This window comes from Falco naumanni, chromosome 4 (assembly GCF_017639655.2).
Source record: "Falco naumanni isolate bFalNau1 chromosome 4, bFalNau1.pat, whole genome shotgun sequence".
NCBI lineage: Eukaryota > Metazoa > Chordata > Aves > Falconiformes > Falconidae > Falco > Falco naumanni.
In genome coordinates, this window is record NC_054057.1 from 87,030,103 (window position 1) to 87,050,442 (window position 20,340).

A 20,340-nucleotide genomic window follows, 5' to 3' on the forward strand; every position below is an offset into this window, starting at 1 on the left:
GCTAATAAACACTGACCAGATACCGGGAAGAAGGGCCAGCTGGTATTGTAAAGAGAAACTCCTCGATGAGTTCATAGCTGAGCTGGCTTTCACTGTGTTGAAGGGAAACGGGGGTAGGGCTGCTGGCAAGAGAACTGTTGGCACACTCAGTTGCGTTGCAGCAGTTGTTTAGCGATGAGCACAAATTAGTCAAATGACACCACTGGAAACCAGGAGGACATTCAAATAGTGTCCAGTTCCCATCATCCTGAGAAGTGTAGAATGGTTCTGTAGCATTTTTTTCCTCCTGGTAGTCTGCAAGAAGTGAAAGAGAAAGCAACAATCACATTCTGACAAGTAACACTTCTAGCGCACTTGTCCCTTGCTCCAAATTCCCCATTTTTTCCCACTTTGACTGATGATGGCTCCACTCTTAGTAAAAGCTGCAACTGCAACACATCATGGTGCTATATAAGACAAGTGTCCTTGTTTTACTGCAAAGTTTCACAAAGGCATGAAGGTCATTAAAAACAAAGTTAGCCTCTTTTCCAGTGAGAACACACCAATATTCAATCTAAAAGAGATCTATGTTCAAGCCAAAGCAAGACCAAACAAAAGTAGAGCTGGCTTTGACACTGAAAACACATTAAGCAACTTTTCTTAAGTTAATGTTTCCATGTCAAAGTATCAGCTTTTCAGTGTCAAAAAATATGCTTTTGCAACGAGCCAACCCTATGGCAATAGCAAACATTTTGCTGCAAAATTAACTGTTGCCAAAACTGTGACTATTGAGCTGTTGTACAAGGAATAAAAGGCTTATTAGATTATCTCGTCTACCAGGAAGAATTGGGCTCACTAAAATGTTCTTCCTTGTTAACCTGTGGGACTAGATGGACCAAAACACATTCCCATCATTTGACATGTCATGTCTTCCCAAAGTATTAAAGTATAGCTCAGAAGATTAACTCACTTCTACATATGTTCCTTACACCCACATTTTCTTCACACACTAAGACAAGTTTCTCCCTCTATCAATTTCTCCAGGACAAGCACTTCTCCAAGGCCATCGCAGGATGTCCAACCATACCTGCAGATTTTGCACTGTAGTGTCCTCAAAAAATGGAACCACATGTCTGAACCTTTGAAGACAGAGGGGCCACAAGAAGGCCACACACACTTAGCCTGCCATGGCTCTGATGGTGTCAGCTCTAACAATATCACAAGTGTTGAGAGGAGATGCCTCACCTTCTCCATCTATCGGTCTATGCACCTGGAACCTCACTTGAACAGGCTGATGCAGTTCCTGTGTCACAAACTCCAGGGCAGTCAAATATCCCTCGTGCCTGAATGCCAGCTCAGGGAACACCATCACCTGCAAAACAAGCAAGGCTCTCACCTGCCTGCATTTTCCTGGGCACCTTCTGCAGCAGCAGGGTGAGCAAACCCTTCTTACCTCCACAGCTTGCCATGGAGCTGACAGCACATCTTCTGTCACATTTTTCACAGCCTCATGTGTGTCTGACACAGGGTCTCCCACAAAGAAGTTTTTGGCATTTAAGAGAACTCCTGTTTACAAAGGAAATATGTGAACAAAGCTCAGGAGACTCAGCAAAGCCTGAAGCTATTCCCCCCATCCTGCTCATGCTTGCTCAAACCATCCAGCAAAGCTGTAGCAGGGCTTGAATCACTCAGGAATCTGTAACTTCAGCTTTACTGGAGAAGTAGCTGCTGTAATCCCATAGTTTCCTCCTTCTTCTTCTTACAGGTGTTCTTATTTTTCTCATCCTGCACAAGTGATGTCTGCATTTGCAATTCTCAGCATTTTTGACTTCTAGGAACTCTACAAATACTTCTCCCTTCCAAAATCCCATGATTTTTTGAGCACAAGGTGTACTCCCCATCCTCCCTCCCCACCTGCACTTCATGAGAAATGTGGCCCAAACCAGCTGGTTTCCACCAGGCAAACACCTCTGGCTCATTCACAGCCAGGTCAGGCTCTGCAGACTGCACTCAGACAGCTGATGCTGTCCCTCCTACTAGGGCCAGTGAGCTCTCCTCCTAGCAATGGCTCTTCCTTCTTACCTAAATCTTCTCCCACATTTCATGTCCTTTCTGTTTCTCTTTTTTACTCCCTACACCATTTGGGAAGATCTGGGAGGCTGCATAAACACAAACCTGCACAGCATACGACATAAAACCTTGCCTAATGATCTCCAAGGCCTGATGATCTCACAAGACCCCAACATCTCAGACTACAAGGTGCCACAGAAGGACAGCAAGAGTTACCAAGGCAGCACCGTGGCCTCAGATCCTAGCAGTAGCAGAGACTGGTCAAATAAGAGAGAAAAGCTACTTCCAAAGCTCTGCCTCAGAGCTCTGCTTCCCTCTCTACTTCTGTTGATGGCAAAGATTAAAGTGGGCCAAATTCCTCCCTTTGGGCTAAGGGAAGTTTCTGAAAGTTTATCAATCAAACCTCTGTTGGGAATATTGTGGTTGTTGCCAGTCCCACTTGATCTAGGGTGATGCTCTGGACAACCCCCACAGAGCAGCTCTATTTTTCCTTGGTATGTGCCAGTGAGCAGGACACCTGCCTGCCCACAAGGCCAGCAGACAGCAGGTGCGAAGCAGAGCCCACCTTTTGGCTTGTACTCGCAGACGTAGCTATGCTTGGCCATGCACAGGTCTGTGTTACACTGGCCTGTTGGGCCCATCCGGACACAGTGGTCAGCATTTGATGGATGTGGTTCTCCTGGCAGCCAGTTCTGACAGCTCTCCAGGTTAAATCCTTCACCTCTTTGCTGTGCTCCAGTGCTTGCAAAATCATTGAACCCAATCCAGACATCGAGGCTCCTTCAAACAGAAAAAGAAGGGGTGGGGGGGGTGGATTTCAGGAAATCATGAGTATTAGAAAGATCTGGGACTGATGCCATCTATGGTTCTCTATAAAAATAATCATCTTAACAACAACAGCTTCATCTGGGTGTCACAGGCTGCATTTAACAGAGCCTTGTAGTTACTGAAGGATTTCAGTATCCATTCCACCACGAGAACCTGGCTCCTCAGTAACAGCTTTTTCATGGCACACCATCCTGCTGTCTACCAGCCCTTCAAACCTCTGTCCCAAGAGCTACAGAAAGCCACCTGCCCTTTGACAAACAGAGGGGAGAGCTGAGCCAAGAGGATCCAGACAGAGCAACCAACACCAACACCACAGTGCAGCGGAGCTGGGAGAGAGAAGCAGCTCAGGGGACCACTGTGTGCAGCTGAGTCAGATGCTTGGTGATCACTGTCCCACAACTTGAGTCACCCCACTCCCAAAATGCCAGTCTCACTTGCTCAGTTTACAAGTTAAAGGCTCCATCAGCACCACAGAGCTTGTGACATACTGGTGAACACTGATTCATACCAGCCTCAACTGGTACAAAGACATCAGTGAGGGTAATGAAACAGGGGCAGGAGATGGCACTGGCTGGAGAGGAGAACCACAAGGTTTTAGTGTGTTCAGAAATTCCCAGGACTCTCTAAAACTGCACATCTCCTTCCCCAAGCTGGAGTTGCTTTCTTCGTATTAATATACTAATATCACTATGCTATCTGAGAGTACGGAGGGTCAACAGCCACTCACAGGGGCTGGAAAAGCTGAGACCAGCTCTCCCACGTAAAGAGTAAACTCCACACAATACAGAGAAGCGGGACTAGCTGCAAACTAAGGAGTATCAGCAGGTTGACTTGAACGTCAGACCCCTCTCAGGAGAGCAGTCTGTTAAAACGGCCTGCCTGCACTGCACTCCAAATGACCCTCATGGACACTTCTAAGCCTGTATTGAGTCATAACTTAAGAGGAACAGCATGGTCATACAAAACACTGTCTGAAAAAGCTGCATCCTTTAGAAAATCTGTGCTTCATCTGGGCAGATCTGTGGAATTTGGCACTAGTCAATTCTCCACTGCAAGTGGAACTGGCACCAGTGCAGGATTAAACCTCGGATGGTGCCAGGCACGAGAGCTCCTGTTCTCTTTGATGCAGCTGTGTGGAGATGCTCAGCTACTCCTGAAAGGCAGCAGCCGTGGGGGAACAAAACACCAGCAGCAGAGGCCAACGAACCCCACATACACAAGAAACTGCCAGGATCATTTTAGGAAGATGAAATGTCCTTCCACATTTGGAAACTGGCTGAATCCCAGCAGAGATTCTGGTGGAAAGTGCTGAGTGGTCTTTCATAGCCACAAACAGCCTGGACAACTGTTTCTAATCGCACCCAGCAGAAAGTGAGGCATTTGTTCCATATTAACTTCTGGGGGGTGGGTAACAGCCTCATCATGCACCCTTCAAAGCCCCCAGCTTCTTCTCCATGCTCCCTCCTGCAGGCTGCTATCAGTCCTGCTACGTCTTGCCCCTCTGCTCCAGTGTGCTCCCTGCGTGGTACAACTGCTCTGCAGAAAGCAGACCAGGAAGATCATTGGTGTTTCTCCACCACTAGGCTCACGCCAGATGAAATGATTAATGAGGTCATGCTGAAAAATGACAACAAAAATAACTGTTCTGTGAATCAGTAGTTTTCATTGCAAATAAGATTAAAAAATAAATAACCACTGTGCTCTGCTCCCGAACCACTGGCAGGGGATTAGGGAGAATGGGCTAGGAAACCGCCTGTTTGCTGCCACCAGTAAAACTCGATAGAGATTTTCCTGTTCTAATTCCAGCTATGATCTAACTGCAAGTCATCAAAAAAAAAAAAGGGGGGAAAAAGAAAAAGGGTGTCTGGCTTGTTTCCCACCCCTGCCCCACTGCTTGGCCCATTACCTTGCAGAGAGGAAGAAGAGAACTCTAGACATCCTTCTCTGAAGCAAGATGTGAGCACCCCTCTGCTTCTGAGGAAGGACCATGGACCATGCTGCCTTGCCTGGAGCAGAACAAAGCCTGAAGGAGGCTTGGAAGAGGAGGGGGGCTCCCTGCGCTGCCGCAGAGGGGAAAGCGGGGTCCCCTGGAAGGGGTGTGGGCTGGAGCACTCAGCTTCTGGAGGTGGGGAGGGGACCAGCTCAGCACATACTGCTCCTGGGGAGGCCATCAAATGGCAGGAGAGAAGGGGAGGAGAGAGCAGTCCTCGCTGTCGCATGTTCTAATGGGAAACAGATTTCTGCTTCTGTCATTTTCCCACAAGAAACTATGGAGGCTGCATGTTCCAAAAACCTGCAGCTCGGCTGATTTGTCTTTTATCACCAGGGAAATCGCATCCTGGAACTGCCTCATTCATGTTTATCTGAATGGATTAATAAAATAAATACATGAAATAAAGGGGGCTGGGGAGGAGAGCAACATGGGGCAGCAGCTGGGAAACAGCTTGGGCGGCTCATTCCCCTCTGAGGTCTCATGATTTCCTTGCACTGCAGTCCATCAAAAGCCCTGCACGCAATGCCTGATAAATCAGAGCACCAAGTGACCAGCTCCTAACCCACAGAGAGGGACAGACTCCTCTTCCCCAGAGCAGGGACCACATGTTTGCAATCTCAGGATAAATCCCAGTATGAAAGGAACAGGGCAAGGATACAAGTTTGGGAAGAAGGGGATGTCAGACCCTCAACAGGACTGTTCAAAGCCTACGTCACACGCAGCTGTTCCCTTTGCATGCGCTTTCTGGGCCATGTTTATTAAGAGGCCATCTCCAATATCTGCATCTGGGAGCGCTGACAAGAGCCATCAGGCCCCTGAAAGCTCTCCTGGTCATTCTCTCCAAGATGGCTGGTTGCAGAAAGTGCTCTGAGAAGAGCAGATTTAATCAAAGGCTGACACTTTCAGTGCTCTCTGTTTATAAAGCCCAAGTCCTGAGGTGGAACAGATGTTGCTGGAGCCTGACACTCAGAGAGGAGTGCTGCTCCTCCTCAGGATGCAAAAGAAGAGTGGAAAGGGTCTGGGTTCAGGCTGCAGCCATGTCTGGAAGAGTGTGGGATCCCAGCTCGGGGGCAGGACTGCAGGACTGGCTTGGGCTCTGCTACAGTGGCTGCTCAACGCCACAGTGTCACACGTGGGGCAATCCAGCTGTAATTCTGCTGATGGAGGGAGCTGGTTGGAAGGTCACCCTCAGGCCCTGCTTGGCAGCCACATGGACACAAGCACAGACCCTCTCCATCGCCCAGCCCCAGAGGGCAGGTGTTGCTGAACTCTGAGGTGGAAGGTCTGCTTGGCCCAGCCCCATTTGCTCCTGACCCTGCACCACCCTGCACCATTTCAGATGTACACACAGGCACCAAAGTAGAGTAGGAGATGCCCACCAGAAGCAATCCCACAGCTCCCAGTTCTGACTTCCAGCCTTTCTGCCCCGTTCCCCTTCTTCCCTCCACAGCCTTTAAGCAAAGGAGCCAAGTTCAGCAAGGGCTCAAGCTCTGCTTATTCCTCCTCTTTGTTCACCAGCCTCATCCCTACCATCTCCCCGTACTCAGCCTGGACCCGTGTGTCTCTCCAGCCTGGCTGGCTGCCACCAGGCTCGGCAGGACCCTCCCTCCAGACCCTCTGCAAATGTGACCCCAGGAACACAAGACTCATCCCTAGGAAATTTTAACTCTTACCCTTCTCGCTTACCTGATGACATGAGCAACCAAGAAGCTCTGGATCTCAGGGCTGCTCACAAAAGCCAGCTCTCCATTGCCATGCTCCTGGCAGTGCTGCTGGGCCTCCAGCCACTCAGCCTTCTCCACCACCAGCTGATAGCAGTGGTTATTGCCCGGGAAAACCAAGCCATCAGGGGGACACAGGGGGTGAACGGCTGCATCAGGTAGAAGAATACACGCATGATGTCCTTTCTATGGGACCACACACCCCAACCCAATCCAGGGAGTGAGGAAGGAATGTCTCGTCCTTCTTGAAGCCCATAAATCCCCTTTGCTGTTGAAATGCACCCTGTGCAGTCATCTTCCTGGCCTAGGACAGTGCAAAACACCGCCTGGTCAGTCAGGGTTGCCCCAGAGGAGTCATCCCTTTCTCCTCGTTAGGGAGGAAGGGAAAGGGAAGGCCCAGAACCCACTGCCACCCCTCCCTTGCTCAGCACCCAGCCAGCCAGCCCTGCTTACCTCTGCCCAGCTCCCCAGCCTCTGCGGTGATACTGTATGACACTGCAAGGCCTGTGCCACCTCTGTTGCGGATCCGTATGTCCAGGCTCTCATTAGTCTTGACCAAGGAAGGACACTGCAGTTCTAACTGTTGGGGTGAAGCCACCACCTCAATTTCTGCCTGCACATATAAGACCTTGGTGCCCACAGAGATGGTGGCAGTGACATTGTACTGGCCAGGTAAGGCATACATGTGGACAGCTGTATTTCCAGTGGTGTTGAGAACCTCTGTCTGGTCCCCAAATTCCCACAGTAAAGTGCTGACAGCAATGGGAATACTGACATTGAAGAGCACGGCCTGGCGTAGGCTGTACCGGGGCTGGAGTCCTGTGAAAGACACAGATAACTGTGCCCGGAAGGGAGAGGGGACGAGTGATGGGCCACCACAGGCCTGCCCGGACAAATGCTCAGTGCAAAATGGCAAACAACCGGAGGAAGAGTTTGTTTCATGGGCAGTACCACACAAACACTGCTCCTGGGTGCTGAAACCTCCATATTCCTGATCTTCAGCATAACAGAGGGCACTGCAAGTCTCCTCAGTGAGGTTCCCAGGGTGAACAGATGTGAAGAGGATGACAAATTCAGTCCCTTCTGTGTGGTTGCTTGTCAGACATGTTATGTATTGAGCTCCTGGGGGACAGAACAGAAGATCCTCTTGCAAACTGACACTGTGAAACCCTCCAAGACACGCCACCCCACACTCCTGGGAATGGACTTCTCCTGGGCAGCTCCTACTCCCAGCATTTCCTTTTTGAGACTTGCCTGGGAAGCCTTTAATCCCTCAGCGACAATTTCCAAACTCTTTATGCTAATTAATGATGACAGAAATTACAAGCTGGTCACACAGATTTATGGAGCAGCAACACTCAGTAAATAAAATGGGTCTTTAGAGAGCCTGACAGTCCTATGGGACATGGAGCCACTGAGTCTGACCCTCAAAGGAGCCCACAGGACTAGCCACCAAGTAAGACCAAGACAAAAGGTTGTCCCTTGGCTGTACCTTGGCTTGGTCTGGTGCAGGATGTTTCACTGCATGCTGCCTGGGGCTTCCAGCAAAAAGTCTATAAGGAAACACACTTGAGCAGATGGGGCACGGGGGAAACACCATCGGACTCTTCACCAAGCCCACAACAGAGCTGGACAGACACTGCAGCCATCTTCCTCCATGGGGAGAGCAAAGAGCTTCCCACTGACTTGCAGACAATATCTGGTGCTAGAAAAGAGGGCAACGCCACACACAGCCTGCACCTAAGGGGTGCAGAAGGACGCACATGTATGCATTCATGGGAACATGTGCCTGGCTACAGTGAGCACAAGTACACATATGCATGGATATGCAGGCATGTACGATGGCAGCCACAATAGCCCCGGTCTCAGAGCAACAGCTAATTCCCTGGACTTTATTTCCTGCTCATTGCCTTGCAAGGGGAGCAACGTTTCCCTGCCACAAACACACAGGCAGGGCCTCCGCCATGTGCACAGCCGCAGCCCAGCTGGGACTGCCTGGCCTCCTCTCCAATTCTGCCCACGCAACCGAGCCATGTTTGCTCCTCTGTTTCTGCTGGTTGCTACAACATCTCCCCCCAAACATCTCAACAGCTCCAGTCTTGTGTGATCTTCCCATATCAAATCCATCCAATTGTCTGGGTTTCTTCACAGCCTTCCTGCAAACATTGAGCCACTTTTCTTAAGAAAAATCTCATGAGGAAGACCACGGCATGGGAACTACTTTGCTTTTTTACACCAGCCTGGTTGTACTTCTTCATTCCCTGCTGCTCAGTAACAACTGTCAGTAGCTGGCAGGCTGTCCCCAGCCTACTCCCATCACACTAAATTACCGAGAAGACAGTCTCCCATTATTGTTTCCACACTAATTTAAAGTAGTTCAAGAGGGGAACAACTAATTATCAAGGGAACAACAGTGTCGGTATTAGTCTCCTTGCTAATTCCTGCAAGGTGCTGCAAGGCTGGGGTAACCTTGCTGAGGAAAGAGGAGCAACCACCACCTGGGCTTTGGCCCCAGGGAGCACTGCACCTCACCAGGCAGCTCAGCTGGCTCCCACCAGCTCTGGCTCCCACAGCCCTCATCACTCCACCCTCCCATCATGCATTAAAGGAGATGCCTGCTGCCTGCTGGGGGGAGCATTCGCTCTACCTTCCTCTCTGTTACTCAGAGGTAGCTCAGCATCCAGGCAGGATAAGTTTTCTTAGGGCTCCCCCTTCCCACTCTCCTGTTAAACACTGCCCAACCTTCCTGCTAGCCAAGGCAGTCAGAAAGCACCCGGAGCAGGCGATGGGCTGTAGATGGGGGCAGCGTTCATTCAACACTCCCGATGTGGAGCCCTGTCACCTGCAAAGATTCAACTTAGCATGTCCTCAAGTCCCATCAACTTCAATGAGATTATCACTGCCTAAAGTCGGACTGAAAGAATAAAAGCCTAAGGCCAGAGGTCACAAAGCTAGTGTCATCTGATGGCTGCCTGAAGCTTGGTCTGTAATGAGTCTGTTGGTTTCAGCCCTGGTGTGACCAACTCAATCCTTAAGGCATCAGTCATATGCTACCATTATTTGCTTAATTAGATTAGAACTGGTGGCTTGAGGTCTAAAGAGGTCTAGATGTGATCCCCAGCTGCCTTCGGGACCATTGTTTCCACTGGTTTAGGCATCTCTCCCACGGCATCCCACAATGTTTCCTTACCGCAAGTAGCATTGACGAACAAGACATCAAAGAGGGAAAGGTTTGCCACCTCAGGGGGGTGGGCGCATCTCGTATCTGATGCCTGAATAACTTTCACTTGTCTGTCTTCCACCCAATGGGGCAACCAGGAAAGTTTGCAGTCACAAACAAATGGATTCCAACTTAAGTTTCTGTAACAGGGAGATCAGACAAAATTCAGGCATTAATTTGACATGTGCTAGGTGTTAATTACAGCAGTGTGCAGATCCCGCACTGTTCCCATCTGTGCCACTCCACTGAAATGCTTCAGAAAGAACTGCGAGGAGGGTTAATGAATAGGGAATCAAGCAATAATTAACGTGATTTTTCTAGAGGCTAGAATTAGGCAAGTACTTCAAGTACTTTTTTAACTCTACAAATAATTGTTGCAATTAGAAGCGAATTACAGACACAATCTTATATTTAAAATAGTCTGCCATCTAACAGCCATTGGATGTAATGGCAGCTTCTCCAGCTAAGGGAGACTATTTACAGCTCCATTAAAAAATAGCTAAGAGAATAAAATTGATCTGTCAAAAAAGAAATGCAAAGTCAATGATAATCTTTCCATGTGGCAGCCTAATGAAAAGATGGAAACTTTAATTGCAGCTAAGCTTGATCCAAATTACAGCCTTTGGCATTCAGCTGTGAACAGGACAGAGATGGAAAGCTGTTTGTTTAGCTGACGCCAGCTGGGCTGGGCTGCCGCAGGGGCTGAACCCAGGATTTTCATCCTGAAAGCACCACTTTGCCAGCCAGCCTCAGCAGGGGCAGACTCACTCGGACCTAGCCTGGATCCTTTGTGTCTTTTCGGTGCCACTTGTAAGCAAAAATGCAGAGCTGAAAATGCCCTTTGTGTCATGTCTTCAGGAAGAATGTGTGGCTGAGGTTTTTTCTTGCTTGCCAAGAGCAACTGCATGGGGTTAATCCTTTGGCTCGTTCAGATGCAGAACTGCCATTCTGTGCTGTGACTTCATGTATCTCTCCTGGAAATGTGGCTTCTGCTCGCTTCACCTAACACCACAGATTTTAATTACTTCAGTAAAAAACCACTATGAGCCTAAGAACGTGGATCACTTAGGGAGAACATCTTCAAGTGACTTAGACACCTCAGTCAGCGCCTCCTGCGTTGCAGGTCAGTGCCCTTTTTATTAGACCAGAGAGTCCCAAGGTGTGACCATACAAACAGGAACGGTAAGTGTGACCCAGAGCACAGCCAAAGAACCTCGGCAGGGCTGGTGTGGGAGTGAAGCAGAGAAGCCAAGAAGGTAGTGGCAGAGGTCGGAGGTATCCAGGAGACAGAAGCGATTTCTAGGAAGAGATAAGGCTTGAAGGGCACCAACAGGACCCAGGAGCAGGACACAGCTTGAGGAAGAACTTGAGAGTCTAAAAGGTAGCTGCTTGGTTAGGTACACACCCAGATCTCCCCAAGACGGCACCATATCCCACCCCACCAGGAAAGGAAGAGATGTTTCAAGGAAAGGTCTCAATAAAGAACTGGGAAACAAAGAGGATGTACTTACATTTCACTTAAATTAAATAAATTATCAAATATTCCATCTTCTAATGTAGAAATCTTGTTGTGGCTTATATCTCTGTAAAAGAGGTAAAATGAAAAGGAAAGTTCATCATGCTGGTAACAACTTCCGGGCCCACACACAGGATCAACCTCTGTCCCAAGCTCTGCTTGGGTTCCAGTTACCTTCTGAGCACCTTCAGTCTCAAAAGTCACATGCATATAATAGAAAAATGTCCAGCCAGGCACTAAGTCACAGAATCACAGTGTGGATGAGGTTGGAAGGACCTCTGGTCATCTAGTCTAAGTCATCTGGTCCAACCCCCCTGCCCAAGCAGGGTCACCTAAAGCAGGATGCCCAGGGCCATGTCCAGACTGCTTTTGTGTATCTCCAAGGATGGAGATTCTATAACCTCTCCAGGCAGCCTATTCCCATGCTCAAGTCCATTTCAGTGCTCCAAGCCCTTCCATCAGTCCTCCTTCTAGATTTTTGAGGTGTAAAGATGGCAGGCTATCCAGACTGCCAGTTACTCAGCTGGAACCACTAAAGCAGGTTTTGGTGCTAGCTGTATTGGTGCCTGTTTCAGTCTGACAGTCCAGTCTTTCTTTAAAAAACAGTTAATCTTCTCTAAGAACCATCAGCAGGTAACAGTGCAAACTCATTTGATCAGCAGTGAACCAGTGCGTTTGCTAATGGTCAAAGCTCTCCTCTTCTCCTGGTCCACACAGAGTATGGAAAGCTTTAGTAAAACAGGACAGCTCAAGCTGAGAAGAGCAGTGGGATGTGGAGTCTGTCCCCCACTAGTGCTGGGCTCCTCAAAGGACCCTCAGACTCAGTACCTAATTCCTTGTCAGGATAGATAGGATTTGGATACCGCAGCTTTATCATAATTTTCCATGTACTAACACAGATTTAGTGATAAATCTCATTCTCTTGCCTTGATCTCCTCTCCACCTAGCAGTACAGCAGGTCAAATCCTCCCTGACTCTGAACATCCGTAAGCAAATCACCAGACTGTGCAGCTAAATACCTTGAGGAAGGAATCCAAGGACACATCTGTCTGGGGCTCGACAGATGAGGTCAAGCAAGAACAAGGCTAACTTGTGAAACACAAGCATGTGTTCTAGATACCAGCTCAAATGTGCATGGCGAGCTGGAGGACTGGAAGGGCGGAATGTGTACTTACAGTTTTGCCAGAGAAGTCAGGCTTTTGAATATCTGAACATCTAAACCACTGATCTTGTTATTGGAAAGATCCCTAGAGAAAGAAAACACTATTTTCAGTTTTCGTTCAACTTCATTTTGTCATTCCTCCATTACTAGACCTTAGAAAAGCCTCTCTCCAAACTCCATCCAACTCCAGACTGGAGGGTTTTGATGTGTTGGAGCACAGCATTTCTCCCTGCCAAAGAAAACACCTTTCCCAGCTATAAGGCATTTGCTACTCAAAGCTTTGTATAATGTGTAGATAAAGATCTGAACTATCATTATATGCATACCATTCTGCAGTGTATCTAGAGTAATTACAGACATGACAAATGTATTACTAAGTTTGATGTATCCTTTGACAAAAATATTCATCTAATATATGTTTAAAGAAGTAATAAAAAATACTTTAGACTGAAGTAGTAATTAACTTAGAGAAAAATTTATGAGGAACTTCCAAGTCCATTTCTAGTGCCAAAGAACTCATCATTAGTTACACAACTGATGTGTTCAACTTTTACATTTTAAGTATCTTTTTGTCTCTCTTTGGAAAAGCTTAAAAGGAAAGAAGTAGTAACAAAGAATATTTTCCATTTAAAATCAGGTTAGATTGTCTTTATAAAAGGAACACTGTTCTAAAAAATCTCTGATCACTCCCTGTAACACCAATAGCCTTCAATTCATCCAAAATAAAATTGTTTCTGTCCTCCAGTCCAGCTCTTTTCACCGCATGTCCTCTTTTTCAATTTTAAAATGTCACTCAGCTAAGAAGTGAAAGTTGCCCTGATAGGTCGCCACTTGTTCCCAATAAACTCCACTCTTTGTTTTCAGATGAACCTCCTTTGGCCAAAACCTTCTTCTAGCAGCATCAAAATACTTATTCTGAGCCCATGCAATGGTTGTTATCTTTCAAGGATTTCTGGCAGAGCTCCAGGGAATTGGACAGGGCTGGATTCACTGCAGCCGCAGCATGTTGTGTCAACAGACATTCTCCTGCCCGCCTCCCTTCTCACCTTTTTTCCTGCAAGCATCTCTGACAATTTCTCCTCGCTGTCTTACCTCTTATTTTTATGCCCTAATCAGTTAATTCTTTGTTTGATCTGACATTTAAACTTAATTTATCCGAATGAAAAGAATTCTGCCAAACTGGCAGGAAAATTACGTATGATTCCAGGAAACTGGGGATAAGTAACAGGGATGGATGTCTCTTTAAAAGGTTTATTTTCCCAGATTTTGCTAACTGGGAATTCATTGCCAAGCCAAGAGTCGATTCAGAAGAGTTCACCAGCAACACCAATAAGGAAGTCCAAGAAATGTGCAAAATAAAAGCTCAACAAATACACTTAAAAAAAGGATGCTAGCAAAAATACCCAATCCAGCCAGTGTTCCTTTGTCTCAGGGTAGCTGGGACAATAGTTAAATACTGAGCATCCTTTGCTGAAGTGATGCAGACCCCATGAGAGTCACACTCTGCACACAGGATAAGAAAGTCACCTCCAAACCAGTTTCCAGCTCCCACTTGCAAGACAAACACAAAAGATAGCTTGGACTGGAATCCCAACTGCTGCCAGCCAGGTCAGATCCTTCCTCAGGGAGGCTCCTGCTCCACTCCTCCTTGAGCATTTTCTGTAAATTGTGCTCCTCTGACTCTGCACCTTCTTGCGTTACTTGACCAGTTTTGGAAAGGATCAGACCACCAATCAGTTACCTTACAGGGAGACCAGTACAGCTATTTCTCTTCTCCTTTAAACCACTTGGAAATAACCCATTTTGGTTTTTAGGCAGCATCTCAAGCCCAAGCCAGAAGGAAATGGTGTTTCACCTCTGATGCCTTCTTACTCCTTGCCCAGACAAGAGAGACCTCCAAAACAAACCATTCTGCTACAAGATCAGGGCTTTGCCATTTCGAAGAGCTTCTCCAAAAGCACCACTTGGCTGCATGGAGAAGAGAGTACGCAGGGCAGGGTGAAGCTCTCACCATCACAGATGGCACAAGCAGACACCTGAGCCGTGCAGGGTAGTGGGACACCCAGCCTCAAGCCCAGCCACCTCCTCTGCAGCTCTGTGCAGCTTTTCATCTCTCCCGTCTTGCTACTTGGCTAGTAGAAAGCGAAGAACTCCAGCAGGGTAGGTCTGCTCTTCTCCATCCCTGGGAGATGGAGAGCCTTCCCCATCCCTTTACAAACATCCCTTATCATTATTTCCATTTCACCTCAGAGAAAGCTTTTAAACTCAGGTAAGTGAAGGCTAAGACCCCAAATCCTTGACCCCCAGGGGTCAGTCAGCTTCATTCCTACCCAAGAGCAGGACCAGGGATGACTGTGACCTGGTACCTGCTCCAGGAAGATGCACAGTAGCATTGCTGCTCCCACCAGCTTCCTCAAACAGGTAAAATGCAAACAGAGGCAGTAATTTCTTGCGGTGCCGCTTTTACACACTGTGTTGGACTGACACTAGATGTCACTGCCTACTGAGCAGCACACACAGGGGAAGCAGCTCCTGGTGAACAAGAGTGATCCACTCAAAGGGTGCAGGACACCTGGTGCTGTGGCTCAGCCAGCAGGTTTTGCTCAGGAAAGGTCAGCAGGAGCTGTGCCCCATAAACTAATGAGTGACAGCCCTCAACCCTCTTTCTCAGGACTGCACTGCTTTGTATGGCCAGGACAGCTTGTGAGGGTGTCAGGCCACTTGGATGTGTGTCTCTGGGGTGCCCCAGTGAGCCTCCACAGCGTCATGGTGGAAGGGCTGGAGAGGGCTCCTGCACCTTTTTCCTCTTCTCCACCTTTTTCCTCTTCTCCCGATAATACAGCTGGGCTGCCATTCCGCGCACACATCCCCAAGCTGATACTGGCAGATACCATCTGAGCTCACACATCTATCCTGTACCCACTACCGTCACCCAAAGCCAACACTGACCCACAGCCCAGCATGCAGAGAAGCTCCACCAGTGGGCTTCAAAGGAGAAAGGTGGGGCTCAGTTCACAGGTGAGGCTGCCTCAGAGCCTGCGAGATGCTCTGAACCCTTGGAGTAATTAACCAAGCCCTGTCTATTCCCTGACACTTTGTCACTTTACAGTTCACGTGCTTTCTTTCAAGGGATCTCAAGACCTTAGCTCCCACCCTCTTGTCTTCCACAGCCTGAGCTCCTGTCCGGCACCCACAGATGCTGCTGAACTCCATTCAGACCAGGCACTAGCTGGCAGCCCATCGGTACCTACAACCCAGAGCCCAATTCCCTCGCTATTTTCTACCCTTGCCTTCAAGATCTGATGAGAAACTGGTACAAAACCTCCCAACTTTCAAACTCCCCAGACCTCCTGGGTGCAGAGCCTGCAAAGGAAGCAGAGCTCCTGTTGACAGGACAGCTTGGAGGAGCAAGGAACAGCGGTGGATGCCAGTGCCTGCCACCTCCAGCCGCGACAGTGAGCTGGGCTGCCAGCCGCCTGCTTGCCTTCTCCCACTGGTCCTTCTCCAACTTGTATGGAAAATCATATTATGCCTTCCTGGCATGGGAAAGATGGCTGTGAACCAAGGTAGGCTGCAGAAAAAAAAAAGTAATCAGGAAATACTGAGCAATAAAACCCAATGCAAAGGCTGTGGGACAGAGCTCAGCCTCTTGGTGCCACAAACTGCCACGACTGTATTTTCCCAGCCCACTGCCAGGGCTGGAGGAAATTCATAGCAGGTTCAAAGCAGAACTGAAGCCAGCAGAAAACAAGGCTCTCCATTGAAATGCACGGTGCACGCAGACTGCCGCACTCTCCACGAGAAGAAAGAAAAATTTAGTTTACTGTGACATGGGGGATACTGAGAACACCCTGTGCTGCCTGGAAGAGGGCAGCTATGGGCAAGTCACAACTTCTCAATCCTACCTCAGTTTCCACACCTGCAAAACGGAGCCATGTAAGCCAGAGGAGGCTGGGACAGCTGGCCCACTTCTCCACACTACGGTATAGAACAACAGCTGTGCAAAAGATGCCTTACAGGGAGCTCCCCTTGCAGCAGACATGTTCACCTTACATGCCTAGCAAAGGAAGATTTTAAAATACTTCTGTATTTTAAGTGGATTCAGTAATGTGGGGAAGGTGAAGCTTCGGATAAGGGAACATTTAGTAACGAGGGTGTCAGCCCGAGCCTTGGGAGCCTTCAGCTCCATCCTAGCCCTGCTACCAACTCCCTGTGTGATGCTGGGTGCACCACTGAACCCTGCCAGAGTCGCGTGTACCGCAGGGATAACAGCAGCCTTTCTGACCAAGAGCATGAGGATGGATCAGTCACAAACACTGCCAGCGAGATCTCCTGCAGATGGGGTTGGGTAACTTCTGGGGGTAAGAAGCATCAAGCACTGGTGTGCCCTCACATAGCTGCTGCCCTCCAGCAGCTGCTGATGGAAGCAAGCAGCAGGGCTGGCTGCTACCCACTTTGTCCCTTCCTGATGCTCAGATGGGCTCCACGTCCCCACAGCTGCAAGCTCAGGGCAGCCGAGGGTTTATTTCTGCAGCGCTGTGGTGGACAGGCTTTTTTTGGTGCACTGCTGTTTTTTTCTTAATTCCGCAGAACATATAATGTTGAGCAGAGTATAGCACGCCTCCATCTGCCAAGCCTGATGTCATGCTCTCATTATGTCATTTGCGGGCCCGCTCTGCCTTCATTTCACAAAAAAGGAGGGGAGGGAAGGGAAGGGAAGGGGGGGCAATGCTGGCCTGTGCCTTCCCCAGCCCTTTTGGTGCATGGACCCCAGCCAGAACAGTAATGGGAAAAGCATCCACAGACAGAGAGGAGCGTCTGTGCAGAAAGGAGCCTGTGTGCAGGCTCAGGGAGAGTTGCAGCAGTTCAGTAGAGAAGAAGCTCCAGGTCTGTAAGCCACAATAAAAGGTAAGATTTTTGTGGGTCAGTGAAGCTCCAGAGGTGCTAGGCAAAGACGGCAGCTTGGGTACAGTCATATTTCCACCCCGAGTCTGCACAGGAGCCTCTACAGTGGCCACTAAGGGACCTGTAACAGTGCAGGAGGAATAAAGCATCTGCCCTCCAGGCTGCCGGGTGCAGCTTGTAGGCAAGGGAGATCTTCCAACCCATGTTCCTGAGCCAGGCTGGCCCGACAGGACACACAGGGTGAGTGCATGGAGCACCTGCAACAGACACTGTCCTCTGGGGAAAAGCACTTTCTCCCTGTAAGTCATGCAGGTTGGGCTCTCCCCACTAGCCTCCCCAACCAACCAGTCTTCCCTGATCCAGGACAGACCCTCCCTGGAATGGAGTTTGCCTCATGTTTGTGTGACCCCAGTAACAGTCCTGGGGACAGGGCTGGGCCTCATTTTGGTCCAGATACTGTGTTTTAACAGCAGGAGTGGCTGCAGGGACATCGGAACAGCTCCGCCCCCTGGATCAAGGGTCCATCCTGCCCCAGATCACATCCCCAGTAGTGGTCTGTACCAGGTGTTCAGTGAGATGCATGAGCAATCCTTCCCCAGCACACCTCCCAGCTCTTGGCAGCCAGCAACAGAGGACCTTCAGAGCCAGAGACTGCACTGAACTGTTGTATTTAACAGCCACCAACAGATGGATCTTCCTTGATGCCGTCTTCCCCTTCCTGAGCCAGCCTGGGCTCCACAAGAGCCCACAGCAACAAGCTCCATAACTCACACGCTTTTAAAAAGAAGCACTTTCTTTAGTTTGTTGAAACCTGCTAGAGGCATCACTTCATTGGATACTGCCTAATTTTCTGTACTGTGAACACTGAATAAATGTACTTCTTTATCTTCCCTGCCCCACTTCTGACTCCAGAGCTTTTCCCAGACTGCCTTGGCCCTCTTTCCCAAGCACATCTTCCAGTGGGAGCGGTTCTCCCTTTCTGACCTCAACTCCACATACTTTATCAAAATACTCACAGAATTTCACCTTCAGGATACAAAGGTGCTCAGTCCCTGGCAGTTCTTTGCCTTGCAAGCAACCAGGGAGGAGATGCAACAACCAAAGTGAGCAGCAAACCAAGGCACAGAAAACACCGCCAGCAGCAGCAGCTGCCCAGCAATGCCCTGACCGATGCCCAGCAATGCTCCCATCTCTCACCCCCACCAAAAGCCAGGCTGCACTGTTCCACACCTTGCAACCAGAGAAGACAAGTGACAGAGGGCCATGTGAGATGGCTTATGAGGCACAACGAAGCCCACTGCTTCCAGAGCCTTCCATCCGCTGACAGAGCAGCAAGCTGCCCAAGAGGTCGCCTGCACAGCCCAAATGCTGTCTTACGTGTTACCATGGCAAATGCTTTTCTAGTCTCCAGGAATAAAAGGCAGCGCAGTGCCCCATGCAGCAGTGCTGCGCTGATACTGCCCGACGTACATAACAGACTTTCCAGAAAAGAGAAGAGAAAACCCTATGTGGTTTTGCATGCTTTACCCAGGAAAAATTAAAGGGTTTTGCTGATCTGATTCCTTTTTTAATTTGTCTTTTGCCTTGCACCTCTCCTAGGAAGCACAGTAGAAGTAATAGCACTTGTGTGTATAGTGGGGAACAGAGATTCTTGCCACAGTGGCTACCAAAATCTGAAAAAAACCCATAGATTTTTCTGTGTGCCGAATGCGGGCAGCAACACTGTCATCCTGCACGAGATGCACGGACACCCTGGCTGGCAGGCTGGAACAGCCTCAGCCGCTCTCCTGCACCATGAGCTCTCTGCCTTTCAGTACTGATGGGGGCCAACAGCATATGGAGATCTTCATCACCAGCTACTGGTTTCAATCACATTGAAGCAGGGATTTTCCAAAGCAAAGGGATTCTAGCTCCACCACACATCACCTCCAAGAGCTGCAGCTGAACACGAAGAGGGGCCTTTTGCTGGTGGGTTTCACCCCCTTCTTTCCCAGAGCCATGTAGTGGGTTGCTGTGAACCAATGCATCCCACCCCAGAGGAGGCTGCACTTTGTCCGTGTGCCTAGGAACTCCCTGCGGAGATTAGCTCCCAAAGAACAGCAAGGCTGTCAGGGAGCAAATGCAGGAGGTGGAGGGCTGTCCAGGGAAAGGCTCAGGGAGACACCAGCAGCTCCTGAGAGCGAATCCTGAGCAGAGGGCTGCATGCTGAGACTGGCAGACAGCAGTGAGCACCCTCATCTCCCTGAGGCTGTCACAGCACGATGACAATTTATTTGTTCATTTTGAAATTATGAGTTTCAAATGCCGGCCCAAGTCTTAGCTCTCTCTAAGGAATTTGCCCCAAAAGGCTTTTTCACAAATATCCATCTAAAAACTAGATGTTTTTCTTCCCACAGCAAAATCGTAATTGTTGATACGAAAATCTAAGGCAAGGATACAAACATTTTTGCAGTGTTCTGTACACTTTGTGCTTTCCTGGGAGAACTGCAAAGCACTCTGACATATGCCCTTGTAAGGCAGCTGTGCCAGGAAGCGGGTGGGTTTCACATGGAGCAGACCCAGAGGTAACTCCCAGCTCTGCTGCAGACTCGCTGCAGGACCACGAGCACATCACTCCATCTCTGTGGGTTCTCCTCCGAGCAACAGCAGTGAAGCAATGCTCCTTCCCCACCTCACCGCCTCGCCTCGTCCTGCCACAAGCCCCTCCCGGAGCATCACCACAACGTGACCCTAAGATCTGCAGCAGTAAATCTTACTCGTCTTGCTGGGTTGGGGTCAGTTCCTCACGACCCCGCTGAGAGGCTGGAGGCTGCACACAGGGCAGTGTAAAACACTCTGCTCTCAGCAGAGCGGGTGAGCTCAGGGTTGAAGCTGAGTAGCGGGTGTCCCTGCTGGCAGCTGAGGAAAAGGGGCTGCCCGAGCCTGTGCTTCAAGAAGCACAGGAAA

General features: G+C 49.1%; 1 protein-coding gene across 1 annotated transcript in view; it reads right to left on the reverse strand.

Annotated features, from left to right (window-relative positions):
- The window catches only part of PKD1 (polycystin 1, transient receptor potential channel interacting), a 98,726-nt gene that overhangs the window by 44,776 nt on the left and 33,610 nt on the right, over positions 1 to 20,340 (reverse strand). The window contains exons 2-10 of the mRNA XM_040589968.1: positions 12,503 to 12,574; positions 11,323 to 11,394; positions 9,782 to 9,951; positions 7,045 to 7,713; positions 6,557 to 6,740; positions 2,615 to 2,829; positions 1,433 to 1,545; positions 1,225 to 1,351; positions 17 to 294 (exon numbers count right to left, since the gene is read on the reverse strand). Coding sequence (XP_040445902.1) covers positions 17 to 294; positions 1,225 to 1,351; positions 1,433 to 1,545; positions 2,615 to 2,829; positions 6,557 to 6,740; positions 7,045 to 7,713; positions 9,782 to 9,951; positions 11,323 to 11,394; positions 12,503 to 12,574 — 1,900 coding nt within the window. The remainder of the gene's footprint in view (positions 1 to 16; positions 295 to 1,224; positions 1,352 to 1,432; positions 1,546 to 2,614; positions 2,830 to 6,556; positions 6,741 to 7,044; positions 7,714 to 9,781; positions 9,952 to 11,322; positions 11,395 to 12,502; positions 12,575 to 20,340) is intronic.